The sequence below is a fragment of the Dipodomys merriami genome, unplaced genomic scaffold (assembly GCF_024711535.1).
Source record: "Dipodomys merriami isolate MVZ:Mamm:240054 unplaced genomic scaffold, mDipMer1.0.p SCAF_28, whole genome shotgun sequence".
NCBI classification, from domain to species: Eukaryota; Metazoa; Chordata; class Mammalia; order Rodentia; family Heteromyidae; genus Dipodomys; species Dipodomys merriami.
Genome location: NW_027204270.1, coordinates 490,861 through 508,762, shown reverse-complemented (window position 1 = coordinate 508,762; position 17,902 = coordinate 490,861). Strand labels below are relative to the sequence as shown.

Genomic DNA, 17,902 nt, shown 5'->3' with positions numbered 1-17,902 from the left:
TGGCTTTATATCTGGTTTATTGAAGTTTGGAATCTGTCTTGTTAGTAGGGAAGAAAGGGAAGGTGAGCTTGGGTTTTGGTAGGCCATTCTGGGATCAGAGGCTCTGCCTGGACAGTCCTTCCTGTCTCTGTCCGAAGTCCTAGGGGGGTGGATGGTTATGGCCGAGCCCTGTCAGCATGGCCCTTGGGGTCAGAGTCACTGGGGTGAGCCCCCAGGGGGTCCTGTCTCTCCCTGTCAATTCTGAAGCAAAAGATGCCACTGGAGCGCTAGTCTCCATCCTGGTAGTGGCGCTGAGCTCTGGTCCCATTCCTTCCACAAGAGGCACTGTGTGTCCCAGGAGCTGCTGGCTGGCTGGGCAGGAAGGCACGGCTGGTGCTTCCAGTAGGCACTGCCCACCAGGCTGGCACAGGTCCTGGTGAAGACCACCTTGGGCGGTCCAACTCTCAGTAGCCCTCCCTGCCCTTTTTTTCCCGGCAGGAAGCCTTTGCATGTGGGGCCCGCACCAGCTTCTCTTCCCCTTTCCCCACCTGCCTTAGCTCTATACCAGACCTAAGTGGTGGGGGTACCTGCACCCCCGGTTGGCCCTCACCGCCCACGGGCCCAGTGTCCCCTCGGGGCCGTCCCAGGTCTAGGTCTGCTGTCCAGCAGGCTTCTGAAGCGGATGTAACCTCTCGAAGGTGCCGCCCCAGGGAAACGCGGGGCTGGGCGCTGGGCGAGGCCGGGGGTCACGGCTGGGACCTGGGTGGCCCGGCGGCGGGGGGCCGGCCGGCCAGGCCTGCGGGGAGGGCGCTCAGCCCGGGGGTTCCGCGCGGGGCGCGGCTACGCTCGCCCGCGGGCGTGCAGGCCTTGGCCGACAGCGCCCGCTCGCGGCCGGAGCGGAAGGCGGCCGTCACAGTCACCAGGTAGGCGCAGCCCGGCGCCAGGCCCTGCAGCATGGTGCTGTTGCGGCCCGCGGGCACGTCCACGCGCTGCACCGCGCCGCCCCGCAGCGGCCCGAACTGCACGCGGTACCCGAGCGCCGTGCTGGGGCCCAGAGACGGAGCCCAGCTGACGCGGAGGCTGCGGGGCTTGGCGTGCGAGATGACGATGCGCTCGGGGCCGGCCTCATCTGTGGGGGAGAGGGAAGGCACTGACTCGGGGTCCAGGGGCCGCACCCGGCCCCCACACTCGCACCCCGCACCTGGCAGAGTGCGCACGCTCTGTACCCTGCACCCCGCACCTGGCAGAGTGCGCACGCCCCATACCCCCCTCACCCGGCACAGTGCGCACGCCCCATACCCCCCTCACCCGGCACAGTGCGCACGCCCCATACCCCCCTCACCGGGCACAGTGCGCACGCCCCATACCCCCCTCACCGGGCACAGTGCGCACGCCCCATACCCCCCTCACCCGGCACAGTGCGCACGCCCCATACCCCCCTCACCCGGCACAGTGCGCACGCCCCATACCCCCCTCACCGGGCACAGTGCGCACGCCCCATACCCCCCTCACCCGGCACAGTGCGCACGCCCCATACCCCCCTCACCGGGCACAGTGCGCACGCCCCATACCCCCCTCACCCGGCACAGTGCGCACGCCCCCTACCCTCCTCACCCGGCACAGTGGGCACGCCCCATACCCCCCTCACCCGGCACAGTGGGCACGCCCCCTACCCCCCTCACCCGGCACAGTGCGCACGCCCCATACCCCCCTCACCGGGCACAGTGCGCACGCCCCCTACCCTCCTCACCCGGCACAGTGGGCACGCCCCATACCCCCCTCACCCGGCACAGTGGGCACGCCCCCTACCCCCCTCACCCGGCACAGTGCGCACGCCCCATACCCCCCTCACCCGGCACAGTGGGCACGCCCCATACCCCCCTCACCCGGCACAGTGGGCACGCCCCATACCCCCCTCACCCGGCACAGTGCGCACGCCCCATACCCCCCTCACCGGGCACAGTGGGCACGCCCCCTACCCCCCTCACCGGGCACAGTGCCCATGCCCCCCCCGCCCCCTCACCTGGCAGCGTGCGCACGCCCCGCCCCCTCACCTGGCAGAGTGCGCACGCGCACGTGCTGCGGCCCCAGCAGGCGCAAGTTGGACTCCGGCAGCAGCACCACGTCGTAGTCCGTGTCCGGGCGCAGGCCGGCCCAGCTCCAGCCCGTGGCGTCCCCGGGCACCCGCTGGCGGCGCACGGCCTGGGGCTCCGCGCTGGGCGCCAGCTCCAGCACGTAGAAGCCGGAGTCTGCGGTCAGCAGGGGCGGCCAGGCCAGGCGGAAGCCGTGGGGGGTGACCTCGGCGGCGTGGAGCCGCTGCGGCTGCACTGCACCTGCGCGGTGCGGGGCACGCGGTCAGGGCGCCGGCGGCTCTACCACGGCCGAGGCGCCCGGGAGGCGCTGGGGGAGGCAGAGGGCGTGCGGCCCCCCTCAAAGCCCAAACCCAGATCTGCCTCCCCACCCACGCCAGCCGCACAGGCTCACCCTGCACCCCGAGGCACAGGGTTGGGTGTCAGCTGGGCTCTCTGCCCTGATGCCAAGAGTGCCAAAGGGTGCAGCCAGGAGATGGGGACACGGGGGGGGGGGCGGGGGGCAGTGAGGAGATGGGGTCATCATGGGGGGCAGGACGGCAGTGAGGAGATGGGGTCATCATGGGGGTCAGGACGGCAGTGAGGAGATGGGGTCACGGGGGTGGGCAGGGGGAGCAGTGAGGAGATGGGGTCACGGGGGGGGGGGGGTCAGGACGGCAGTGAGGAGATGGGGTTACGGGGGGGTCAGGGAGCAGTGAGGAGATGGGGTCATGGGGGGGCAGGGGGAGCAGTGAGGAGATGGGGTCATGGGGGGGCAGGGGGAGCAGTGAGGAGATGGGATCACGGGGGGGGGGTCAGGACGGCAGTGAGGAGATGGGGTCACCACGGGGGGGTCAGGACGGCAGTGAGGAGATGGGGTCACCACGGGGGGGTCAGGACAGCAGTGAGGAGATGGGGTTACGGGGGGTCAGGGAGCAGTGAGGAGATGGGGTCACGGGGGGGGGGCAGGGGGCAGTGAGGAGATGGGGTCACAAGGGGGGCAGGACGGCAGTGAGGAGATGGGGTCACCACGGGGGGGTCAGGACGGCAGTGAGGAGATGGGGTCACCACGGGGGGATCAGGACAGCAGTGAGGAGATGGGGTTACGGGGGGTCAGGGAGCAGTGAGGAGATGGGGTCACGGGGGGGGCAGGGGGCAGTGAGGAGATGGGGTCACAAGGGGGGCAGGACGGCAGTGAGGAGATGGGGTCACGGGGGGGTCAGGACGGCAGTGAGGAGATGGGGTCACGGGGGGGGGGGGGCAGGACGGCAGTGAGGAGATGGGGTCACGGGGGTGGGCAGGGGGAGCAGTGAGGAGATGGGGTCACGGGGGTGGGCAGGGGGAGCAGTGAGGAGATGGGGTCACGGGGGTGGGCAGGGGGAGCAGTGAGGAGATGGGGTCACGGGGGTGGGCAGGGGGAGCAGTGAGGAGATGGGGTCACGGGGGGGGGCAGGACGGCAGTGAGGAGATGGGGTCACAAGGGGGGCAGGACGGCAGTGAGGAGATGGGGTTACGGGGGGTCAGGGAGCAGTGAGGAGATGGGGTCACGGGGGGGGGCAGGACGGCAGTGAGGAGATGGGGTCACAAGGGGGTCAGGGGGCAGTGAGGAGATGGGGTCACGGGGGGGGGCAGGACGGCAGTGAGGAGATGGGGTCACAAGGGGGTCAGGGGGCAGTGAGGAGATGGGGTCACGGGGGGGCAGGGGGCAGTGAGGAGATGGGGTCACGGGGGGGTCAGGGGGCAGTGAGGAGATGGGGTCACGGGGGGGGCAGGGGGCAGTGAGGAGATGGGGTCACGGGGGGGGCAGGGGGCAGTGAGGAGATGGGGTCACAAGGGGGTCAGGGGGCAGTGAGGAGATGGGGTCACGGGGGGGGGGGGCAGGACGGCAGTGAGGAGATGGGGTCACGGGGGGCAGTGGAGAAGTGAGCCTCAGGAGCAGATGGACATGAAGTCCAGCTGTGTCCCTCAGCATGATGGTGAAGACAGGCTCCCAAGTGCATCTTGAGCCTGTGACATCTGAGTGACACTCAGGCGAGCGGGACTGGTGGACGCAGCCTTTGCTTTGTTCTTTCCCCGCTTAGCTGTGTTGTTGGTCTAAAGACCACAGGGCTGGGAAGGTGGAGAGGCCCCTCCACCCCGTCTGCCCACGGACTAGCCCCTTCCCACCCACGTGTGGTGACTTGGGAAGAGCCTGAGGTGGTGGCATTGCTGTGTGGGCCTGGCCAGCCACCAGATCCTCTCTAACTCTTCTCCTTTGGGGCCTGGCTGGAGAAGAAACAAATAAAACGAGCATGGGGCTGCTGAGTGGCTGACACAGGACTTGGCTGGTCTGGCTTCCTCCCCAGCAGTCCCAGAGCAAAAACCTCTCCTGGATGAGAAGGGCCTGAGCTCTGAGGAAGGCACCTGAGGGGCGTGTCCAGTTGGACCCTGGACACCCACAGGTGCCCATGTGACTGCTGGCAGAGCCCCCAGGCAGGGGGACCTCCCTGCATCCTCCCTTCCCTCATAACGTATCCTGTCCAAAGAACCCCAGGTCTCCTTACACACACACACACACACACACACACACACACACACAGAGCAGCCCCCAGGAGCGGCCACTCAGGCCTGCCTCTGCCTCTGCCTCTCCCCAGCTCCCGTGTGGGTGGACACTGGGCGTTAGGGGCAGTTAATTCACTTGCCTGCCCACAGCGCCCTCAGGTGGCCGGGCCCAACACCTGGCACCTCACAACCGGGAACCCGGCCTCCCGCCACTGGCTCACCCAGGATGGAGGCCTGCAGCTCCGCCGTGATGATGCTTAGGTCGTCCACATCCACAAAGCGCAGGTGCTTCTCCGCAGGGGTGGAGGCTGCTGCCGACAGCTCCAACAAGTTGCCCCTGCCAGTGCTGACAATGAAGACTGTGACACCCAAGTCCTTGAGCTCTTGCATAGGGGGGCCCACGGGATCGCTGGAGCCCCCATCTGTCACCCACACCAGGACCTTGGGCACCCCTGGCCGCGCGCCCGCGGCCTCGGCAAACAGCTGCTCCTTGACGTAGGCCAGCGCCAGGCCTGTGTTGGTGTCGCCCATCCGCTGGGCCGCAGCTCGAACGGCATCCTGGACAGCCTGGCCCGAGCCGTGCTGGTTGAAGGGGAACTCGGTGTGCGGCCGACTGCTCACGTGCACCAGGCTGGCACGCAGGGCCCCGGGGCCCACGGGCAGTGGCGCCACCAGCTGTCCCACAAACTCCCGGACCCTGGAAAACTCGTAGTGTGACACACTGGCTGAGCTGTCCAACAGGAACAACAGGTCTCCCTGGGGGGCCGCCGCTGGGGGGCCTGGGGAAAAGGACAGGGCTTCAGACCCAGCTGCGGGCTCGGGGAGCCCGAGGCCTGAGCTTCCCCGAGGCCCTCTCTTGCCCTGCCGGGAGGTCTGGGGACTGGCTCCTGGGTGGGGGGCAGGCTGGGCCCTGTCCTTGAGACTTGCGCTCAAGGCTAGCGCTCCACCACTTGTCACAGCGCCACTTCCGGCTTTTTCCGGGGTTCACTGGAGCTGTCCCGTGGGCTTTCCCGCCCGGACTGGTCTCCAGCCGTGATGCTCAGGTCCCGGCCTCCTGGGAGGGCCAGCTGGGCCCGGGCCTGGGGCGTCCCGGGCTGCGCCCGCTCCCCGTCCCGCAGACCGCGTGCGGGCCACGCCCAGGCCCATCCGTGAGCCAGGAGCGGCGGGGGGGGCCCGCAGGCGGACGGGTCCTGACCCCACCGACAGCACCGTCCCTCGCTCTCCACCGGCGGGATGGGGCGGGGCCGGAGGCCTCCCCTTCCTCCCGCCGCCTCCCCTCGGAGGACCCTTCCAACGGCAGGAAACTGAGGCAGGGCGGACTCCCCGGCAGGCCAGGCGCGCGCGGGGCGCCGCGGCCGGGATGCGCGGCCTGCGCCTCGCCCGGCCCCGCTCCGCCCGGCCCCGCTCCGCCCGGCGGCCGCGTGAGAACCACGACCTGACCCGCGCGCGCCCGCGGCCGCTCGGCACGGAGCCCGGGCCCCGCCGCACTCACCGCGCTCCGCGGCGCTCTGCGCCAGCGCCAGCCGCAGGCTCAGGGCCAGGCCGAGCGCCGTCCAGGACAGCATCGCGCGGCGAGGCTCGCTCCGCTCCGAGCTGGCTCGCTCCGGGCGGCGGGGCGGGGCCAGGCCCGCTCCGAACCACGCCCCCGCCACGAGGCCACGCCCCCGCCCACCCGGCCAGGCCCGCCGGGAGACCCCGCCCCCGACCCCCGCCATGGGGCCAGGCCCGACCGAGGCCACGCCCACCCGGCCAGGCCCACCTTGGGGCCCGCGCCCCCTCGCGTCCCGCCCCTCGCGCCCCGCCCCTCGCGCCCTCTAGCCCCCTAGCCCCCTCGCGCCCTCTAGCCCCCTAGCCCCCTCGCGCCCTCTAGCCCCCTAGCCCCCTCGCGCCCTCTAGCCCCCTAGCCCCCTCGCGCCCCGCCCCCTCGCGCCCCGCCCCCTCGCACCCCTCGCGCCCCGCCCCCTCGCGCCCCGCCCCCTCGCACCCCTCGCGCCCCGCCCCCTCGCGCCCCGCCCCCTCGCGCCCCGCCCCCCCCTCGCGCCCCGCCCCCTCGCACCCCCAGCCCCCTCGTGCCCCGCCCCGCCCCGCGCCCCGCCCCCTCGCGCCCCCTAGCCCCCTCGCGTCCTGCACCCCCTCGCGCCCCACCCCCTAGCGCCCCGCCCCCTCGCGCCCCGCGCCCCGCCCCCTCGCGCCCCCTAGCCCCCTCGCGCCCCGCCCCCTCGCGCCCCCTAGCCCCCTCGCGCCCCGCCCCCTCGCGCCCCGCCCCCTCGCGCCCCCTAGCCCCCTCGCGCCCCGCCCCCTCGCGCCCCCTAGCCCCCTCGCGCCCCGCCCCCTCGCGCCCCGCCCCCTCGCGCCCCGCCCCCTCGCGCCCCCTAGCCCCCTCGCGCCCCCAGCCCCCTCGCGCCCCGCCCCGCCCCACGCCCGGCACCCCCTCGCGCCCCCTAGCCCCCTCGCACCCCCAGCCCCCTCGCGCCCCGCCCCCTCGCACCCCCTCGCGCCCCGCCCCCTCGCGCCCCGCCCCCTCGCACCCCTCGCGCCCCGCCCCCTCGCGCCCCGCCCCCTCGCGCCCCGCCCCCCCTCGCGCCCCGCCCCCTCGCACCCCCAGCCCCCTCGTGCCCCGCACCGCCCCGCGCCCCGCCCCCTCGCGCCCCCTAGCCCCCTCGCGCCCCCAGCCCCCTCGCGCCCCGCCCCGCCCCACGCCCGGCACCCCCTCGCGCCCCCTAGCCCCCTCGCGCCCCCTAGCCCCCTCGCGCCCCGCCCCCTCGCGCCCCGCCCCCTCGCGCCCCGCACCCCTCGCGCCCCCTAGCCCCCTCGCGCCCCCAGCCCCCTCGCGCCCCGCCCCGCCCCACGCCCGGCACCCCCTCGCGCCCCCTAGCCCCCTCGCGCCCCGCCCCCTCGCGCCCCGCACCCCTCGCGCACCGCCCCCTCGCGCCCCCAGCCCCCTCGCGCCCCGCCCCGCCCCACGCCCGGCACCCCCTCGCGCCCCCTAGCCCCCTCGCGCCCCGCCCCCTCGCGCCCCGCACCCCTCGCGCACCGCCCCCTCGCGCACCGCCCCCTCGCGCCCCGCACCGCCCCCTCGCGCCCCGCCCCCTCGCCCCCCACACCGCCCCGCGCCGCCCAGCCACAGCCCCAGCGGCAGAACGCCTGCCCGGAAAGGCTGGCTTTAGGGGCCGGGGTTCGAGTCCTCAGCACACGTACTCAGGAAAGCCGGCAGTGGCGCTGCGGCTCAAGTGGTGGAGCGCTGGCCTCCAGTGGAAGTTGTTCCGGGACAGCGCCCGGCCCGAGTTCAAGCCCCAGGCCTGCAAAAAAAAGCCTTTCAAACCCGGCCCTGGTGGTCACACCTCTTGGTTGTTGCCCTGGGGCCTGAACTCGGCCTGGGCGCTGACCCTCAGCTCTTCAGCTCAAGGCCAGCGCTCTACCGCTGAGCCACAGCGCCACTGCCGGCTTCGGGTGGTTCATTGGAGAGAAGAGTTTCATGGACTTTCCTGCCCGGGCTGGCTTTGAACTGTGATCCTCAGATCGCCTGGGTAGCTAAGATGACAGGTGTGAGCCAAGGAGGCTGAGACCTGAAGGTCACCATTCAAAGCCAGCCTGAATAGAAAAGTCCCACACCAGAGACTCTTATCTCCAATTAACCACTCAAAAACTGTGACTGTACTGGTAAAATAAATAACCAGAGCCAGCAACAGTGGCTCATGCCTGTAATTCTAGCTACTCAGGAGGCTGAGATCTGTGGATCATGGTTCAAAGCCAGGCCACGAAACTTACTTCGAATTAACCAGATATATATGAAACAAGGAAGAACCCTAATTAAGGTGAAACGAGAAAAGTGTCCTGTCATGGGGAGGAGCTGGAGTCTGAGAAGGACGCACAGTCTCCATTCTACCTGGGGTTTGTACAATGTGACTATGACGAGCAATAATTGACCAGGGCCAGGCCCAGGTCAGACCCTGGAAGGACTGAAGGGCCTCACTGGTGAGCTAGAGCTGGCACTGTGGTCTTGGCATTGCTGGGACCAGAGAGGGTTGGCTGTAAGGGGTGTCCCAGAGCATCTGGGCCCGAAGGCCACTTTTCTGTCCTTGAGTAGGGCTGGGCTCCCCTCTGCCTTCCTGTGGCATAACCTGGAGTTGGGGTTGGGGCACAGGAGAGGAAAGGCTGCCTTCCTCCCGCACAGGAGGACCTCAGCGGGAGGACGGATGGCCCCCAGGCTTTCCTTCCCTTTATGGCAGGTGAGACACCCAGGGCCATCAAGGACTGTCAGAGCCCGGCTTTGACTAAAAAAGGAAGCAGCGCAGCGGAGGCTGAGACGCTTCAGAAGCCGGGGAAGGAAGGCGAGAACAGCCCGCTGCTGCCGCTCCCCACCCCCTTGCCAGGAATCTTGGCAGTGGGTGCTGGATGGGCTCCACAGACCTCAGGCCTCTGCATGGACTAGAAACTGCCTGGGCCTGGTAGGGGACAGTGGGTGTGGACGCCCTATGTTGACAGCAGCCCCCCACAGCGGGGAGGCCTCTCTGTCCCCTAGCATGCAAAGGCTGCTAGGGTGTCCTGACTGGAGAGCATGCCAAGGCAGCGCCCTCTGGGGTGCTGCGGAAGGCACACCCACGTAGACTGCCTATCCTGGCTGAGCTCAGGGCCAGGGAGCTGGGCCGTGGTGGATCCGCCCTTAGGGGTGGCTGCTCACAGACCTTGGGCCCAGTCACACCTCAGCCTGCCCTGCTGGGCTGAAGGGAAGTTTCACTCCCTTCTGGAAAAAGTGAGCGGGGCTTCTTGGCACGGTTCAGCCTTCTTCCCTCCAGCCCCACCATTGGAGACCCGGCCTCCACCCGGCCCTGGCAGAGTTCGGACACCTGCCCGTCTTGAGCTCTGCCCAGTCACTCCAGCTGCTTGACTTCCTGGGTGCTCTCCCCTCATCCGCCCTGCTCCAGACCTCTGCTCGTAGCCCTCAGACCAGCTTGCCCTCCTGCGCTGCACGGCTTCCCACACATCCAGAGCACAGACGTGGGCAGAGAGAAGGTCCCCGGGGACGTGGAGATCAGCCAGGGGCGTCATGGTCAGGGCCAGGGCAGGACTTGATGCAGACACCGGAGGAAGCACAAACAGAACGGTCCGGAAGCCTCCTCTCAGACATAGGGAATGGGGGTGGAGATGTAGGCATAAGGAGAGACAGGCCAGACAGTGAGATGTTGGCCACATGCTCTGCCCCCTGGGCACGGCCTGGTCTGGTCTTGGCACCCTGAGGCTCCAGAGGAAGGAACATCTGAAGCTGCACTGCAGCCTTGCCTCGCCCTGGAAGGCTCTGAGCTGGCCTGCCTCACCTGTCTGTCTGCGGGCAGATGAGGGGTTTCTTCCAGCTCTTGGCAGGGCACCCCGCCCCCACTCAGAGCCCCAGAGAATGCTCCCTCCTCCACAGTCAGGCTTTTGCAGAGAAAAGGGGCCTTTTGTCCCCAGACTACTGCGGTCCACCCCAGGGAAAAGGGCAGCTTCACATGCCTCTGGCCCAGCCCCTGACCTCAGCCAAGGGCAGAGCACCCTGCCCTCTCCACCCCCACAAGCTGCAGAGTGCCGCCTGTTTGTATGAGCCCACCCATTGCCCAGAACACAGAGACAGGAAGTGGTAGGGGAGCAGCAAGGGGCTGGGACAGGACCTGGTCTGTGATGCAGCCACGCCAGGCACACACATGGTCTGTGATGCAGCCACGCCACGCACACACCTGGGGCTGGAACAGGACCTGGTCTGTGATGCAGCCACGCCACGCACACACACGGGGCTGGGACAGGACCTGGTCTGTGATGCAGCCACGCCACGCACACACACGGACCTGGGACAGGACATGGTCTGTGATGCAGCCACGCTAGGCACACACACGGGGCTGGGACAGGACCTGGTCTGTGATGCAGCCACGCCACGCACACACCTGGACCTGGGACAGGACATGGTCTGTGATGCAGCCACGCCACGCACACACACGGGGCTGGGACAGGACCTGGTCTGTGATGCAGCCACGCCACGCACACACATGGACCTAGGACAGGACCTGGTCTGTGACGCAGCCACGCCACGCACACACATGGACCTGGAACAGGACCTGGTCTGTGACGCAGCCACGCCACGCACACACATGGTACCCAGAACAGCTCAAGAAGGCTGTGAGTCCTTAGGGCCTTCCTGCTGCTCCCAATTCATTCCTGTAGACTTGACCTCTAATCTTGGTCCTTGACCTCTAGGCCCAAGGGCTGGACTGGTTCTGGGATCGGGGACTCTGTCTCCCTCCCGGGAGTGAACATGCAGCTGGTCTCCCTGAAGCCAGGATGGTGAAGGTACACATGGTACAGTGGGCAGCCTCCATCATGTGCATCCTGCCTATCCTGCCAGCTGGCCCTGGGAACACAAGGGCACCAGGAGCCTAGTCTTCCCCACAGTGCCAGGCAACCAAGGACCATGCCAGCAGACATGCATGGCAGATTGCTTTTTCTGTGGAGGTGTAAGCTGTGTGGTACCCAGACGTGGGGGGGGGGGGGGGGCAAGGCAGGAGCTACAGGAGGGAAGAGCCTGACAGGTAAAGGCTAGAGCAGGAGCCAAAACCAGAGGAAGAGGTAAGTGTGCATGCCAGTTATGGGATCGCGGGTGGGGCCCAGAGAGGGCTGACCTGGCTGTGTGCCGTTCAGATGCAGGGATTATGACTGCCGAGGAAAACGGTACAAAGGCAAAGGAGAGGAGGGCGCACTAACCCCAGGCCTGGGGGGGGGGTCCCCCAGGCGAACAGCCATCAAAGGAAGGCTGGGTGCTGTGCTCTGGAGCTGCAACTCGCCAGCTCCTGGCAGCCAGCAGGCCAGCAGTGCTCCAACCTGGCCTGAGACCCCAGCTCCTCCCGCAGGAATGCCCTGCTCCAGCCCAAAGCAGGGTCCAGGCAGCAGCCCTGGACAGGCCGGGAATGCATGAGGAAGGAGTGGGCAGGAGCCGGGGCAGGCCAGGGGACAGGAGTGCTCTGGGTCAGGTGTGGTTAGGGCCTTGTTCCCACTCTGCTCGCCCTCTGCATCCAGCCCAGAGGCACAGCAGGGGTCAGGACCACGGGCTGAGGCACAGCTTAGGTGGCAACTATCTACCTGGCAAATGTGAGGTGCTGAGTTCAACCCCAGTGTGGCCAAGCAAAACAGACAAGGGGCAGAGCTCAGGCTGGATGGACAGCGTGGTCCTCACCGCAGGCCTGCCCTGCCTGGGCTGTCTAAAGTGGTGCCAGAAAAGAAGGCGGGTCCTGGTGAGCCCCGCCTCTTCACCTGCGTGGGGGTCAGGGCCTCTGTAGACAGCAGCCTGGCAAGGGTGGAGCCTGGAGGAGAGCTTCCTCATGGCTGGAGGGCCAGCCCCTCCCCTTTGCAGGAACTGTCCCAAGACCTAGAGTACATAAAGACCTGTCGCCTAGGACCCCTCCCCTTCAAGAGGGTCTTCTGGTGCTCAGCTGGCCTGTCTGGCTTCCTGGTGGACGAGCTCTGGCCTCCAGTGCACACGCTCTGACCCAGCCCTGCTCTCCAGAGCTGGACACAGACCTTTTCTGTGGACCTCTGCAGCCATTTGTTTTTGTGTGGTACTGTACTGGGGGGTCAAACCCTGGTCTGTTGAGCCGGTGGCTCACGCCTGTCATCCTAGCTACTCAGGAGGCTGAGATATGAGGTTCACGGCTCAAAGCCAGCCCAGGCAGGGAAGTCTGTGAGGCTCTAATCTCCAATAAACCACTCGAAAACCAGAAGTGGTGCTGCGGTTCAAAGTGGTAGAGCCCTAGCCTTGAGTGGAAAAAGCTCAGGTACAATGTCCAGGCCCTGAGTTCAAGCCCCACGACTGATCAAACAAACAAAAAAACCCTGGTCCTCTGCCTCACACACCCCAGGCAAGCACTCCACCCCTGAGCTTCACCTCCCATTTGATGCTCCTCTCAAAGCCGTGGACAAATGGGCTGAGGCCAGTCATCAGCCTGTCTCAGGGTAGCCCCAGAAGCTGGGGACACCTTTCAGAAACAAGCTAGGCAGTTGCCTAGCACAGAGCTGCCTTCCAGCCGCCTCCCCTCCCCCACCAGGCCCAGCTGTTGTTTTGACGACTGTGGGGCCAGGCAGGTCCTCAGCCAAGGTCTTCCCAGGAGACTCTTCTTCCTCAGCCCCTGGTGGCGGCTGGCCAGCCCTGGTGGAGGGGAAGGAAGGCGACCTCAGCCCGGGAGTTGCTCTCCTAGGCAGCTGGGACACCGGCCAGCTCTGTCTGATCAGGAAAAGCATCAAAGCCTGACACCAATGGAGGCCGGAAAGCCCCAAGAAACCCCTGGACCTGCCCCAGGTCACCGGACGAGCCCAGTGCAAGCCTGCCCCTGCGGGTCACGGCTGAGCCCTGCTGGCAGTATGGTGAGCTGCATCCGAGGCTCACACCTTTAATGCTAGCTACTCAGGAGGCTGAGATCTGAGGATTGAGGTTCAAAGCCAGCCTGGGCAGAAAAGTCCCCAATGAGAGACTTTTTTTTTGTTGGTCCTGCGGCTTGAACTCAGGGCCTGGGCACTGTCTCTAAGCTTCTTTTGCTCAAGGCTAGCGCTCTACCACTTGAGCCACAGCGCTACTTCCAGCTTTTTCTGTGTATGTGGTACTATGGAATTGAACCCAGGACTTCATGCATGCTAGGCAAGCACTCTGCCACTGAGCCACATTCCCAGCCCCAATGAGAGACTTTTATCTCCAATTAACCACTCAAAAACTGCAAGTAGAACTGTGGCTCAAAGTAATAGAGCGCTAGCCTTAAGCAAAAGAAGCTTAGAGATACCATCTAGGCCCTGAGTTGCAGCTCCACAAACACCACCATCATCAACACACACAAAAAATGCTTTTCATTTCCACTGGACCCTGAGTAAATTACAGAGAACACAACAGGGTTTGAACTCAGGGCCTCAGGCTTGCTTGGCTTACACTCGACTGCTTGAGCTACATCTTTTTGTTATTTTGAAGATGGACCCTCTTGGACTTTTCTGCTTGGGACTGCCCTTGAACCTCAATCCTCATCTCAGCCTCCTGAATGACTAGGAGTATAGGTGTGAGCCACCAGTACTCATAAAGAATGGAACCCAGGGCTTCATGCATACTAGGCAAGCACTTTACCACTGAGCCCCTTTCCCAGCCCTGAACACATATTTTTAATTCCTTGCTGGGTTTACAAGAAAGTAAATTTCCACCACCTCTGCCGGCATTAAATGTTACAAAACCCAAGCAAATAACTAGGGTAGTGGGCAACCACCCAGGGCCATGGAGGGAGCACGTGGAAGAGCAAGGATTTCCAGACACCAGTGCAGAGCGGCACGCAGTCAGGGGAAGAAGCTGGGTTCTCTGAAGAGAGCCAGCGACTCAGGGCCCCGGGGAGGCTAAGGGGGGGCTCAGGCAGTGCTGCTTCATCTGGGAAGGGTCCCCAAAGTAGGAACTTACACTTGTCACAGACAGGAGTTAAAAATGATAATTTATCAGGTGCTTGGCTGGGGAGGGGTACTTGCTTAGCACGCTGAAGACTTGGGTTCAAATTACTGCAACAGAACAAAGAAGAGACCAAAACACTCAAAGAAACTACACATTATTAGTGACAACCAACAGAAATCACAAAGAACAGTTTTGGATTTCCAGACTAAAAAACTGAAATCAGGTATAGCATATAACTGTGTGTGTGTGTGTGTTTGTAGATATAAATACAGCCCGGGGCTGGGAAGGTGGCTCAGTGGTAGAGCGCTTGCCTTGCATGCCTGAGGCCCTGGGTTCGATTCCTCAGCACCACATAAGCAAAAAGAAAAAAGCCGGAAGTGGCGCTGTGGCTCAAGTGGTAGAGCGCTAGCCTTGAGCTGAAGAGCTGAGGGACAGCGCCCGGCCCAGAGTTCAGGCCCCACGACTGGACCCCCCAAAAAAAAGAGAGAGAGAGGGGTGGGGGGAGAGAGAGAGGGGCCAGTGCCGGCAGCTCGCCCCTGTCATCCTAGCTACTCAGGAGGCTGAGACCTGAGGGTCTCGGTCAGGAAACTCCGTGAGACTCCTATCTCCAGGAAACCATACTAAATAGTATAGGTTGGTATAGTATAGTACTAACAGCCAGAAGTGGCTCCGTGGCTCAAGTGGTGGAGAACTTGCCTTGAGCAAAAGAAGCTCGGGGATGGGGCCCAGGGCCACAGTCAGAGTTCAAGCCCCAGGAACAGTGGGGAAAAAAAAAAAAAAAAAGGAAGGAAGGAAGGGAGGGAAAAAGAAAGGGAGAGAAGGAAGGAAGGAAGGAGGGAGAGAAAGAGAAAAGGAAGAAGGAAGGAGGAAAAGGGAAGGAAGAAAGAGAGGGGTGGGGAAGAGGGGGGAGGTCCGGGAAGAGGAGGGGGGAGAGGGGTGGGGGGAGGTCGGGAGGGGAGGAGGTGGGGGCGGAGGGGGGGAGGAGGGGGACACGGGGGGAGGAGGGGGGAGAGGGGTGGGGGGAGGTCGGGAGGGGAGGAGGCGGGGGGAGGAGGAGGGGGGAGAGGGGTGGGGGGAGGTCGGGAGGGGAGGAGGTGGGGGCGGAGGGGGGGAGGAGGGGGACACGGGGGGAGGAGGAGGGGGGAGAGGGGTGGGGGGAGGTCGGGAGGGGAGGAGGTGGGGGCGGAGGGGGGGAGGAGGGGGACACGGGGGGAGGAGGGGGGAGAGGGGGTGGGGGGGAGGTCGGGAGGGGAGGAGGCGGGGGGGGAGGAGGTGGGGGAGAGGGGTGGGGGGAGGTCGGGAGGGGAGGAGGCGGGGGGAGGAGGAGGGGGGAGAGGGGTGGGGGGAGGTCGGGAGGGGAGGAGGTGGGGGCGGAGGGGGGGGAGGAGGGGGACACGGGGGGAGGAGGGGGGAGAGGGGTGGGGGGAGGTCGGGAGGGGAGGAGGTGGGGGCGGAGGGGGGGGAGGAGGGGGACACGGGGGGAGGAGGGGGGAGGAGGTGGGGGAGAGGGGTGGGGGGGAGGTCGGGAGGGGAGGAGGCGGGGGGAGGAGGAGGGGGGAGAGGGGTGGGGGGAGGTCGGGAGGGGAGGAGGCGGGGGAGGAGGAGGGGGGAGGAGGTGGGGGGAGGTCGGGAGGGGAGGAGGCGGGGGGAGAGGCGGGGGGAGGAGGAGGACACGGGGGGAGGAGGGGGGAGCGATGGGGGCGGCCGGGGAGGGGGAGGAGGGGGAGCGGTGGGGGCGGAGGGGGGGCGTCACACCCAGGCGCAGAGCCGCTCCTCCCCCTCCCCCTCCCCCTCCCCCCGCGGGCGGCCGTGCGCCGGGCCGCGGTCGCCGGGCCCCGGGGGGCGGCGGAGTCCTGGGGTGCAGGCCGGCGGCGGCAGTAGAGCGCGGAGGCGCCGGGCCAGACGGGCGCGGGCGGCCGAGGCGAGCACCAGCAGCGGCGGCAGCGAGAGGAAGCCCAGCACGATGAGAGCGGCCGAGCCGCGGTCCGACAGCAGCGGGCGGCAGCGGGGGCTCGGGGCCGGGCGCACCTGCGGGCGGGGCGGGCGTCATGCGGGCCGGGCGCCGCTGGGGGCGGGGCCGGGCGCACCTGCGGGCGTCATGCGGGGCGGGGCCTGCGTCGGGCGGGGCGGGCGCCGCTGGGGGCGGGGCCGGGAGTCATTGGGGCGGGGCCTGCGTCGGGCGGGGCGGGCGCCGCTGGGGGCGGGGCCGGGAGTCATTGGGGCGGGGCCTGCGTCGGGCGGGGCGGGCGCCGCTGGGGGCGGGGCCGGGAGTCGTTGGGGCGGGGCCGGGAGTCATTGGGGCGGGGCTTGCGTCGGGCGGGGCGCGCACCTGGGGTGGGGCGTTAGGTGAGCCTTAGACGGGGCGGGACCGGAGAGGGGCGGGCCGGGTGGGCAGGGCCGTGGCCGGGCCTTGCGGAAGCCGGGATGGAAGGGGGTCCGATGGCGCCCTGGCCCGGCCCTCCCCCCTGCCCCGCCACCCCCCCCTCGCCAGCCCCGGGGGAGCCGTCGCAGAGCTGCTGTCCCTAGCCCACCCTCTGCTTCTTGTCTGCAGAGGAGGCCTGCGGTTGCCTCTTTTTTTTTTTTTTTGTCGGTCGTGGGGCTTGAACTCTGGGCCTGGGCGCTGTCCCTCAGCTCTTCAGCTCAAGACCAGCGCCCGGCTTGCGGTTGCCTCTTGTATCAGGAAGGAGAGAAGGAGGGAAGGTGAGGACGGTGAGCTTCTATCCTCTTTCTGGAGCTCCACTGCCGTCCCTGCCCCATCCCGGCCCTGGTGCCCCTGGTGCCCCGATCCCCTGGTGCCCTGATCCCCTGGTGTCCTGATCCCCTGGCAGCCCCTGATGCCCTGATGCCCTGGTGGCCCCTAATGGCCCCTGGTACAGGCTGGGAACCCGCCGGGAGGGGAGACAGCTGCTAGGCGGTGATAAACAAAAGCCCTTCTTTGGCCAAAGCCTGTGGGGTGCTGGCAGATGGGAAGCTACCAAGAAGGCCTCATGTGACTGGGTGCCAGCGAGGGGTGTCAGGAGGGGCAGTTAGTGTGCCTTCTCGCTGGGGGGGGCACGCCCTGTAGGCCCCATCCAGATCTCAGGCTCACCCTGGAATGGCACAGGAATCCCACGTAGACCACGGCAGCTGCGGGCAGCAGCACCAGCAGGAAGACTGTCCCAGGCAGCAGCAGGTGGAACAGGAGCACAACCAGGGCCCTCCCAGGCAGCAGCAAAGTCCCGAGGCCTGGGGCGGCCAGGCCGGGCCTCCTTGGACCTGCGGGGGCAGAGGCCTGGCGGGTAGACAGTCTCCCAGGCAGCATGGGTGCTGTGTCGGAGCTGCCCCCTTCCTCATCCTCTTCTGCCTCCCTCTCTTGCTCGCTCATGCTGTCCTGGTAGCCGGCCTGCGGGGCTTGCAGTGGTAGTCAGGCAGCAGAACCCAAGGCTGGACTATAAAGTGGATCCTTCACCCCTTCCAGGTTCAGCTCTGCCAGGGTCCCAGCCACTGGACGGTCGGCCTTGGCCTCGTGAGGTCCAAGCTGACGGTCAGCCCTGAGGGCAAAGCCCTGCTTCAGTCTCCCCCACTACTGTGCTGGACCTCACTGTGCCTGTGGCCCGTCCTGGAGTGCACTGGCCGGGCCTCGCTGAGCTGTTCCCAGCCCTGCCAGGCACTGGGGCCCTCCTCCTCTCTGGCCCACCCTCTCCTTGTTTCCAGCTCTCTCATACAATGACTTCTTCGGACAGACTTTGACATCTGCTCTATCTGTAGCTGCCATCTAGAAGGTAGCTATCAGCCCTGTCCCCTGCAAGTCCCCTGGTCTGAAAACCCAGGCCCTCCTCAGTCCCTCTGAAACAGGAAGACACCAGGGTCCCACAGATGACAGACAGGGGAGGTGTGAGAC

General features: G+C 66.9%; 2 protein-coding genes across 2 annotated transcripts; both read right to left on the bottom strand.

The window, feature by feature from the left end:
- Vwa1 (von Willebrand factor A domain containing 1) lies at window positions 1-6,167 on the bottom strand. The gene is made up of 4 exons (XM_070037105.1): window positions 6,082-6,167; window positions 4,811-5,368; window positions 2,034-2,312; window positions 1-1,108 (listed from the first exon to the last, which is right to left on the bottom strand). The coding sequence occupies exons 1-4, from the start codon at window positions 6,152-6,154 to the stop codon at window positions 726-728; spliced, it is 1,293 nt and encodes a 430-aa protein (XP_069893206.1). The 5' UTR covers window positions 6,155-6,167; the 3' UTR covers window positions 1-725.
- Window positions 6,168-15,771: 9,604 nt separating this feature from the next.
- Tmem88b (transmembrane protein 88B) lies at window positions 15,772-17,744 on the bottom strand. Its single transcript, XM_070037937.1, has 2 exons — window positions 17,111-17,744; window positions 15,772-16,050 (listed from the first exon to the last, which is right to left on the bottom strand). Exons 1-2 carry the CDS (start codon window positions 17,384-17,386, stop codon window positions 15,772-15,774), a joined length of 555 nt encoding a protein of 184 aa, XP_069894038.1. The 5' UTR covers window positions 17,387-17,744.
- Between the last annotated feature and the right edge of the window lie 158 nt (window positions 17,745-17,902).

Bases quoted from the DNA above. Each gene is read 5' to 3' on its own strand.
- Vwa1 (XM_070037105.1), bottom strand. From the start codon at position 6,154: ATGCTGTCCTGGACGGCGCTCGGCCTGGCCCTGAGCCTGCGGCTGGCG. The intron at 5,369-6,081 runs GTGAGTGCGGCG...CCTTTTCCCCAG, and splicing joins GCAGAGCGCCGCGGAGCGCG to GCCCCCCAGCGGCGGCCCCC. The intron at 2,313-4,810 runs GTGAGCCAGTGG...CGCACCGCGCAG, and splicing joins GCTGCAGGCCTCCATCCTGG to GTGCAGTGCAGCCGCAGCGG.
- Tmem88b (XM_070037937.1), bottom strand. From the start codon at position 17,386: ATGAGCGAGCAAGAGAGGGAGGCAGAAGAGGATGAGGAAGGGGGCAGC. The intron at 16,051-17,110 runs GTGAGCCTGAGA...CCCCGCCCGCAG, and splicing joins GATTCCTGTGCCATTCCAGG to GTGCGCCCGGCCCCGAGCCC.